This window comes from Manis pentadactyla, chromosome 2, assembly GCF_030020395.1.
Source record: "Manis pentadactyla isolate mManPen7 chromosome 2, mManPen7.hap1, whole genome shotgun sequence".
NCBI classification, from domain to species: Eukaryota; Metazoa; Chordata; class Mammalia; order Pholidota; family Manidae; genus Manis; species Manis pentadactyla.
The window spans coordinates 79,724,530-79,733,337 of record NC_080020.1 but is presented as its reverse complement, the minus strand read 5'-3'; the positions used below and the strand labels follow the sequence as shown (position 1 = coordinate 79,733,337).

Genomic DNA, 8,808 nt, shown 5'->3' with positions numbered 1-8,808 from the left:
TACAGGCAGGAGACTCTTCCAGGGAGGAGCCGTTGTAAGAACCAACGGCCTTATTCCAGTCTGCGCTTCCCCCCCAGTGAGGAGACGAAGGCCATGGCAGATCAATGCAACAAGCAAGAGGTTTATTATTCCAGCTAGCTGTGGTCCAAGTGTCTACCCGATGCAGCGGGTTTCAACAAGGACCCTGAGCACTCAAAGCCAAGGGTTTATATAGCATTTTCAAAACACTTAACTCATAGTAATTTTCCACAGCTGCACATTATTTTTGCAAGTCATACATCCTGGGATTAAGCGAGAGCAAGAAAAGACCACTCTTCAATTGTTAGGGAGGTTCTGCACGATAAGCTTGGTATGTAAGATTAGCTGACCAAGGTTAGCTGACCAAGGTTCACAGCTGCCCACCACCTGGTGTTCATGATTAGCTTATTTTTCAAGGCCTTACCCAGTTCCAGTTGTTTTTTTTTAAGTCACATGCTCAGGAAATGGCTTCTAGGCCCTTAAGATGGCTACGCTTATGCTAACTTATTTCCATTCTTACATTCCCCTCTTCTTGTATCTATTTCAAACATGAAACTAGAGGTCATCTGTTTGGTCAACACTCTGATAGTTCTGTCTCAACACCATGATTTGCACAGTGCTAATGCATTCTTTGATAAAGGTAACTAGGCGGTTTAGAATGCAGGGGCCAAAAGTTAGAATCAATATTAAGATTATTAGTGGCCCTACTAGAGTAGAGATGAGGGTAGTGAACCATGGCGAGGAGTTAAACCAGGACTCAAACCACCCTTGGTTTTGTTCTCTTTCTCTTTTTCTTTTAGCTAACCCTTCTCTAACTTTGGCCATGGAGTCTTTTACTACTCCTGAATGATCTACATAGAAGCAACATTCTTCTTTAAGGGCAGCGCACAGTCCGCCTTGTTGGAGGAATAGCATGTCTAACCCTCTTCTATTTTGCAGGACTACTTCTGATAAAGAAGTTAAAGAGTCTTGCAGGGTGGATATGGATTTCTCTATTTCTTCTAAATCTGCATCTATGGCTTCTCTGAGACTGTGGTAATGCTGGTTCTGGAGAACTAGTGAGGATGCTCCTGTAGCTGCCCCTGCTGCCCCTCGGCCAAGGCCTAGTAAGAGGGAGATAGTCAGACTCACGGGTTCTCGTTTGACTTGGGGTAAAGACTGGCTTAGTTGGGACAGGACTTCATCATAAGGTTGGTAAATAAGGCGGGGTATTAATTGTACTAGAACGCAAAAGTCAGACATTTCTCTTAACTTCTGGGAATGAACACATGGAGTGACTCCGGTTTGGCAGGCCCACCAACCGTTAGATGGGGGAATATAATAAGTTGGGGTGGTGCTTATTACTTCTGTCTTGTTGCAGAGGGAGGTGTAAGTTTTAGGAACTTTCCCAATGCAGGTTCCTTGCCCACTTACAGAGGATAAAGTGAGTCTTGGTCCTTTCTGCTGCCATCTACACTGGGAGGGGTCAGAAGACTGGTTGAGAGCATTAACAAACGCTATACCTTCTTAGTAAGGGGGAGCAACATCATAGCATAACCAGCAGGAGCGAGTTAGCTAGGGATGGGAATTGTTGACAACTTGGAAAGCGCCTCTGATTAGACTAAGAAGCCGGGATGGCTGGCTTGCTATAGCGGGGGCTGGTGTCCAAGCTGGGCTCAGGCTCTGGGGAAGGGACTTAGGGGGCTGTGTCACTTTGAGGGGCTGTCTAGAGGTTTTGGGTGCTTCGGATTTCAATAATTTATTTGGACCTAAGGCTATCTCGACTATTGGTTCAACTTTTAATTTGACTTGGATAAGGGTTCCAAAAGGAGGAGTCTGATAAACATATAGGCCCCAGATTAACCCTGACTGCCATCGGGTGTCTTTTTTCCCTTGTTCTGTGAACTGGAGCCTGAGCAGATTACAGTCTGGACTGTACCTGGTTCGGGTGCACGGTTTAACGAATGAGAGAGTGATGAGCTGGGGAGTTACTCGCCACTTCCACTCCCCGTCATTGGTGGTAACACAACTCCAGCGTGCACAGTATCGGGACTCGGCCCCTCCGCACTGCTGCTTCTCTGGCCCTGTTCAAAACCCCGGGCAGGCATAAAACCCATTTCGACTCACAGAGACTCGGTGCTGTTTTTCTCGCCAGTCTCCTCCTCCCTTTCCAACTGGACAGAGCTGGGGGCGCAGGGAAGAGGGGGGCCTGAATGCTGACTCCTGCCCTTCCCGCCTCTCTTTTCTAAGTCTGCTACTCTATCTAGGTTAAAGTACAGGTTAGGGAACCACGTGCCTAAGGGGGTTGTGTGGGAAGTGCGGTTGTAGATTTCATGAGTTTCCCAGTTCTCTATTTCCCAGGTGAGCCGATAGGGGACATGGGGGTTAGGGTCGCTGAGTGCAATAGGGGAAAGGCACAATATATATAAGATGAGCGGCGCAGTCTTAGCTTTTGTAAGTTGTCTTTGTCTAGCTGATGTGGTCATCTTGGAATAGAGTCTTTGGGAACGGTGCGTGAGTCAGCTGAACGGCGCTGGTGTCTCCAGACGTGCACCTGGTCACTTTAGGGGTCTTCTGGTGATTTTAAGCTGGAGAGGATTCTCAGTAGACTGGGCTCTCCACGCGAGATGGTCGTCAGCTGTCTCGGCTGGGACAACAGGTTTCACATGAGATGCGTGAATCCAGGCGGCAATCCCGTCGACTTTGACTGCTGTTGGGGTAGTCAGCAACACTAAGTAGGGTCCTTTCCACCGTGGCTCCAGGGTCTGTGCTCGGTGCCGCCTTACAAACACAAAGTCTCCAACTTGGAACGGGTGGGCTGCTTCTGGAGTGCCAGGCTCGTAGACTGCTTTTAGTTGGGTCCACACTTCTCTTTGGACTGCCTGGAGAGCTTTCAACCTATTATATAAATCGCGGTTGTCAGTCTGGGTAATGGGGAGGGGGTCATGCAGGCAAGTAAGCGGGGCAGGGGAGCCATACAAGATTTCAAAGGGGCTTAGATTGAGATGAGTAGGGGTGTTCCGAGCTCGGAACAAGGCCAGGGAAGGAGCACCACCCAGTCTGAGCCAGTCTCTATGGTCAATTTAGTTAAGGTCTCTTTTAGGGTTCAATTCATCCTTTCTACTTGCCCTGAACTCTGGGATCTGTACATGCAATGTAATTTCCAATCGGTCCCCAAATACTTAGCAACTCCCTGACTTATCCGGGCGATGAAAGCGGGTCCGTTGTCAGATCCTATTACCTTAGGTATCCCGAACCGAGGAAATATTTCTTCTAATATTTTCTTTGTTACTACTGCAGCTGTTTCCTGCCTTGTTGGAAAGGCTTTGACCCATCCTGAAAAGGTATCTACAAACACTAGGAGATACTTAAATTTATACTTCCCTGGTTTAATTTCAGTAAAGTCTATTTCCCAAAACTTTCCAGGCCGGTTCCCCCTTGCCTGTTTTCTAGTCCATTTCTTCTTCCCAGGCAAGTTTGTTTCTTGACAAGGAACACACGGCTTAACTACGGATTCAGCTATCTGCTGCAGGTTCGGCACATACCACCCAGAATTTAAAACAGTCTGAGTAAGTTTTTGCACTCCTAAGTGTGTCCACTGGTGCATCTGTTTGATTATGGCTTTGGCAGTTGCTTGGGGCAAGATGATTTTTCTATCTTGGGTGCACCAGGCTCTCTTCTGTTCATCAAAATAGTGAGTACAATCTTTGGAGATTAGTTCTAAATCTGCTGGGCTATATTGATAGGGTTGCAGGCTTGGCTCAGGCTGAGTTTCAGAGAGGAAGATTTCTACAGTCTTTGCGGCCGCTTCTCGGGCAGCTTGATCAGCCATATTATTGCCTACAGCGATGTAGGACTTCCCGTGTTGGTGAGCGGGGCAATGAATTATACTTACTTTGGCTGGTTTGTGCAGAGCTTCTAAGAGTGCCGTGATTTCCGGCTTGTTTTTTATTTCTCTTCCTTCAGAGGTGAGGAGTCCTCTTTGTTGGTAAATGGCTCCATGCACATGTGCCGTCGCAAAGGCGTACCTGCTATCTGTATAGATGTTAATTTTCTTTCCAGACCCCAGTTCTAGCGCCCTCGTAAGAGCAATGAGCTCAGCTTTCTGTACCGAGGTTCCCTCGGGGAGGGCCTGAGCCCACACTATCTTTTCTCCATCTACTACAGCCGCTCCTGCCTTACACATTCCTTGGTCTAGGTAGCTGCTTCCATCTGTGAACCAGGTGGCTTCAGCATCTGGTAAAGGCAGGTCAGTCAAGTCTTTACACCACCCATGGGCTTCGGCTAACACTTGCTGACAGTCATGCACTGGGGGTTCAAGATCAGGGTCTGGCAGCAAAGTGGCCGGATTGAGACTGGTGGGCGGAGAGAATGTCACCTGGTTGGAGTTGAGCAACAGGGCTTGGTAGTGAGTTATCCGAGCATTCGTAAGCCACCGATGCAGGGGCTGCCGGATTATGCTTTCTAGTGTATGTGGAGCAGTCACAGTTAGATTTTGCCCTAGGGTCAATTTGTCTGCATCTTTTACTAGTACTGCTGCTGCAGCGATTATTTTCAAGCATGCAGGCCAGCCGGCGGCTACTGGATCTAGTTTTTTAGACAGGTATGCTATGGGTCATTTCCATGGTCCGAGCTTCTGAGTCAGCACCCCTTTGGCTATCCCCCTGTTCTCCGCCACGAACAGGTGGAAGGGTTTTGTCACATCTGGGAGTCCCAGAGCTGGGGCGGACATTAATGCCAACTTAGTGGCATCAAACGCCTTCTGTTCTTTCTCTCCCCAAGAGAACAGTCCAGCTTTGGTGAGAGGGTAAAGGGGGGCTGCCATCTCTGTGAACCCGGGGATCCATAGCCTGCAAAATCCTGTGGTCCCCAGGAATTCTCTGACTTGTTTAGGGGTCTCAGGCGGGGGGATATGGAGAACAGTCTCTTTCCTTGCATCTGACAGCCACCTCTTCCCTTCTCGTAACACATAGCCCAGGTAGCTTACCTGTCATTTGCAGATTTGTGCTTTCTTGGCTGATGCCCGATATCCTAGAGTTCCTAATTCTGACAGAAGTTTCTCCGTCCCTTTCAGGCAATCTTCTCTCGTTTCGGCTGCAAGCAGAAGATCATCAACATATTGCAACAAGGTAACCTGGGGGTTAGCTTCTCGATATAGCTCCAGGTCTTGGTTGAGAGCTTCATCGAAGATGGTGGGGGAATTTTTGAATCCCTGCGGGATCCGGGTCCACATGAGTTGCCCCATCACTCCTCCGTCTGGGTCTCTCCATTCAAAGGTGAAAAGCTCTTGACTCTTCGGCACAAGTTGGAGCCAGAAGAAGGTGTCTTTTAAATCTAAAATGGTATACCAGCCTCGGAGAGGTGGCAGGGAACTTAAAAGATTATAAGGATTAGGAAACATGGGATGAATGTCCATTACCTGCTTGTTAACTTCTCGCAGGTCTTGGACTGGGCGGTATTCATTTGTGCCTGGCTTCCTGATAGGAAGAAGGGGGGTGTTCCAGGCAGATTAACATCTGCGCAATATCCCCAACTGGAGGAATCGGGTGATATGGGGCCGGATTCCCTCTCTGGCTTCTCTCGGCATAGGGTACTGGCGAACGGCTATGGGGGTGGCTTGTGGTTTTAGTTCAACATCGACGGGCAGCCTATGTTTAGCCTTCCCGATTCCTGCTGTCTCTGCCCACGCCTGAGGGAACTTTCTTAGCCACAGGTTGAGGTCTCCTGAGCCTGGGTTCTCTTTTTTTGAATTCAAAGAGTCTATACTCATCTTCTAACATCACAGTCAATATCTGGATGGGGTCCTCTGAGGGCCTTTTAAGCTGTGGCCCCTCTGGCAGGAAATGGATCTGGGCTTTCATTTTTGTGAGCAAGTCTCTTCCCAATAAAGGATATGGGCAACCCGGGATCACGAGGAAAGAGTGAGACACTAATCCTGTTCCCAGGTCTACCGTCCGTGAGGTGGTCCAAGAGTACAATTTACTTCCCGTGGCTCCCTGGACCCATGATTTCCGATTTGAGAGCAGTCCATCAGCTTGTTGCAATACTGAGTGTTGTGCCCCAGTGTCTACTAAGAATCGAGTAGGTTTCCCCTCCACAGTTAGGGTTACCCTAGGTTCGGGGAGGGGCTCCGAACCCCATCCCCCCAATCACTGTTTTCGTGCATGGTCAGAATCTTAGGGTGGGCAATGGGTTTTTCCCACTGCTGAGGTTTCTTTCTCTTGTTTGGGCATTCTCTGGCCCAATGTCCTTTCTCTTTACAGTATGCACACTGATCCTTATCTAGCTGTTGTCTCCTGCCGCCTGACTCTGGTTTAGGTTCTCTGGTTTCTCTCACAACAGTGGTGAGGATTTTATGGAGGTTGCGTTCTTGCCGTCTTTCTTTCCTCAGCTCTCTTTCCTCAGTCTCTCGCAGCTTCCTACCTTCTTTTTCCTCCTCAGTCTCTCTATTATGATATACTTTCTCTGCCACCTGTACTAAGTCTCACAGGGTTTTGTCCTGCAGTCCTTCTAGCCTCTGCAATTTCCTCCTGATGTCTTTACTAGATTGATCTATAAAAGCTACAATAACTGTGGCTTTATGTTCCTCACTGAATGGATCATACGGAGTGTACTGCTGAAAAGCTTCCATGAGTCTTTCTAAAAATGCTGAGGGGGATTCATCGGGTCCTTGAAGGACTCCCCTTACCTTAGCCAAATTGGTGGGGCACCTCACCGCTCCCCTGAGACCTGCCATCAGAGCCTGGCAGAAGACTTTCAGGTGCTCCTTACCTTCCGGGGTGTTGAAGTCCCAATCAGGTCTGGTCAGGGGGAACCCCTCCTCAATAATGGCTGGGTTCTGAGTGGGTCGCCCATCGACCCCCCAGTACATTCTTCCGGGCCTCTAGGAGGATCCGGTCTTTTTCTTCCGTGGTGAACAGGACCTATAACAACTGGTTGCAGTCATCCCAAGTGGGCTGATGGGTGAAAAGTAAAGATTCAGTCAGATTGATCAACCCTCTGGGATTTTCTGAAAAAGGGGAATTTTGGGCCTTCCAGTTGTATAGGTCTGAGGAAGAAAAAGGCCAATACTGTAGGAGTTGCTGGCCATCCTCAGAGGGGGCGCCAAGGGCTCGAAGGGGAAGTGCCACAGCGGCCCCTGGCGACGGGGCCTGGTGGCTCCTTGTCCCTCCAGCTGGGCCAACGTTCTGCCCTCCACTGGCCTGAGGGGTCAGAGGAGGTGGGGGAATGACGGGAACGGGAGGGACAGGAGGAACAGGAGAGAGAGGTGGGGAAGGAATAGGGACCCGGGGGGCGGCAGGTTGGGGAGGAGCGGTAGGAGGGTATGGAGGGGGAGAATCGAGGAGGAGGAGATCTGCATCAGGGGGTGAAGGCAGAACTTTCTTAGGTTATTTCAGGTCTTTGCGGAGCGCAAAAACCTGTGAAGATGGGTGGGGTAAGAAGGGCTGAACCCAAGAGGGGGGTTCTGTGACTAAGCTTTCCCAAACAAGAATATAAGGAGTCTGGTCTTGGCGTGCGCGGGATCCAGTAACGAAAACTTTCTTCTTGACTGCCTGTATAAGAGGAAGAGAGAAAGGTCCCCCAGGAGGCCAGACAACCTGAAAGGCTGGCCAATCAACTGAGTCCAGAGTGTTCCATTTATCCTTTTTAACAAGAACAGACATATTATTTGCTCTACTCTTTACGTACCCCCAGTGTCTTAAAGTCAAGTCTAAAGGAGTCATCTGCGTCTGTCCCATTTCTTCCGTCAGCAACAAAACTAGGATAAACACAATAGCTAACAAACAGGCGCCTACAGAAAAGAATCTACCACGGCCGCGGAGGCAAAACTGAAACTGAGTTGAGGGCCTGTTGGACTGCAGCCGCAGCCAACTTTCCTCACAGATGAGGACCTCGTCCTCCAGACGGGGGCAAGGGACGTCTCCCAAGACCCTTGGCCGGTGACCTGCCAGCGCGTCCGCCTAAGTCAGTGCTGACCCAGATACAGATTGGAGCTCCCACAGGCTTTATACAGGTTTCAGGCTTGTTCGCGAACAAAACACTGGGTGCCGCTCACCATCCAGCAAGGCACTTTCTGATTAAACACAGAATGTTCTTACAGGTTTGACAAGAGACACACGGACACAAACACAGTAATACCTGGCCAGGGCAAGCCTCCAATCCTTGGCTTGTCGTTCCTCCGGCGGGGGCACACGATCCCGGATGAGCCCCCAAATGTAAGACCCAACGGCCTTATTCTGGTCTGCGCTCCCCCCGCCCCAGTGAGGAGACGAAGGCCATGGCAGATCAATGCAACAAGCAAGAGGTTTATTATTCCAGCTAGCTGGGGTCCAAGTGTCTACCCGACACAGCAGGTTTCAACAAGGACCCCGAGCACTCAAAGCCAAGGGTTTATATAGAATTTTCAAAACACTTAACTCATAGTAATTTTCCACAGCTGCACATTATTTTTGCAAGTCATACATCCTGGGGTTAAGCGAGAGCAAGAAAAGACCACTCTTCAATTGTTAGGGAGGTTCTACACGATAAGCTTGGTATGTAAGATTAGCTGACCAAGGTTAGCTGACCAAGGTTCACAGCTGCCCACCACCTGGTGTTCATGATTAGCTTGTTTTTCAAGGCCTTACCCAGTTCCAGTTTTTTTTTTTAAGTCACATACTCAGAAAATGGCTTCTAGGCCCTTAAGATGGCTACGCTTATGCTAACTTATTTCCATTCTTACACCGTGTGTACTCCTCAGGACCACGGGCAGCAGCAGACTGGTCTGTGGCAAGGGTGAACCTGGAATGTTTACTGGAAAGAAATCTTTTT

The 8,808-nt window shown here is 49.3% G+C and overlaps 1 protein-coding gene across 5 annotated transcripts; it reads right to left on the bottom strand.

Annotated features, from left to right (window-relative positions):
* Window positions 1-1,521: 1,521 nt before the first annotated feature.
* Window positions 1,522-8,233, bottom strand: LOC118926793 (uncharacterized). Of its 5 annotated transcripts, none has more exons than XM_057494032.1 (5): window positions 6,769-7,096; window positions 5,417-5,474; window positions 4,985-5,091; window positions 3,893-4,233; window positions 1,522-2,895 (listed from the first exon to the last, which is right to left on the bottom strand). In XM_057494032.1, the coding sequence occupies exons 1-5, from the start codon at window positions 6,866-6,868 to the stop codon at window positions 2,632-2,634; spliced, it is 870 nt and encodes a 289-aa protein (XP_057350015.1). In that variant the 5' UTR covers window positions 6,869-7,096; the 3' UTR covers window positions 1,522-2,631. The 5 variants fall into 5 exon arrangements, with proteins under 5 accessions (XP_057350015.1, XP_057350007.1, XP_057350011.1 ...); XM_057494024.1 differs by adding an exon at window positions 8,137-8,233 and having other exon boundaries at window positions 2,748-4,233; window positions 6,769-6,920; XM_057494028.1 differs by adding an exon at window positions 8,137-8,227 and having other exon boundaries at window positions 2,748-4,233; window positions 6,769-6,953.
* Window positions 8,234-8,808: the final 575 nt, after the last annotated feature.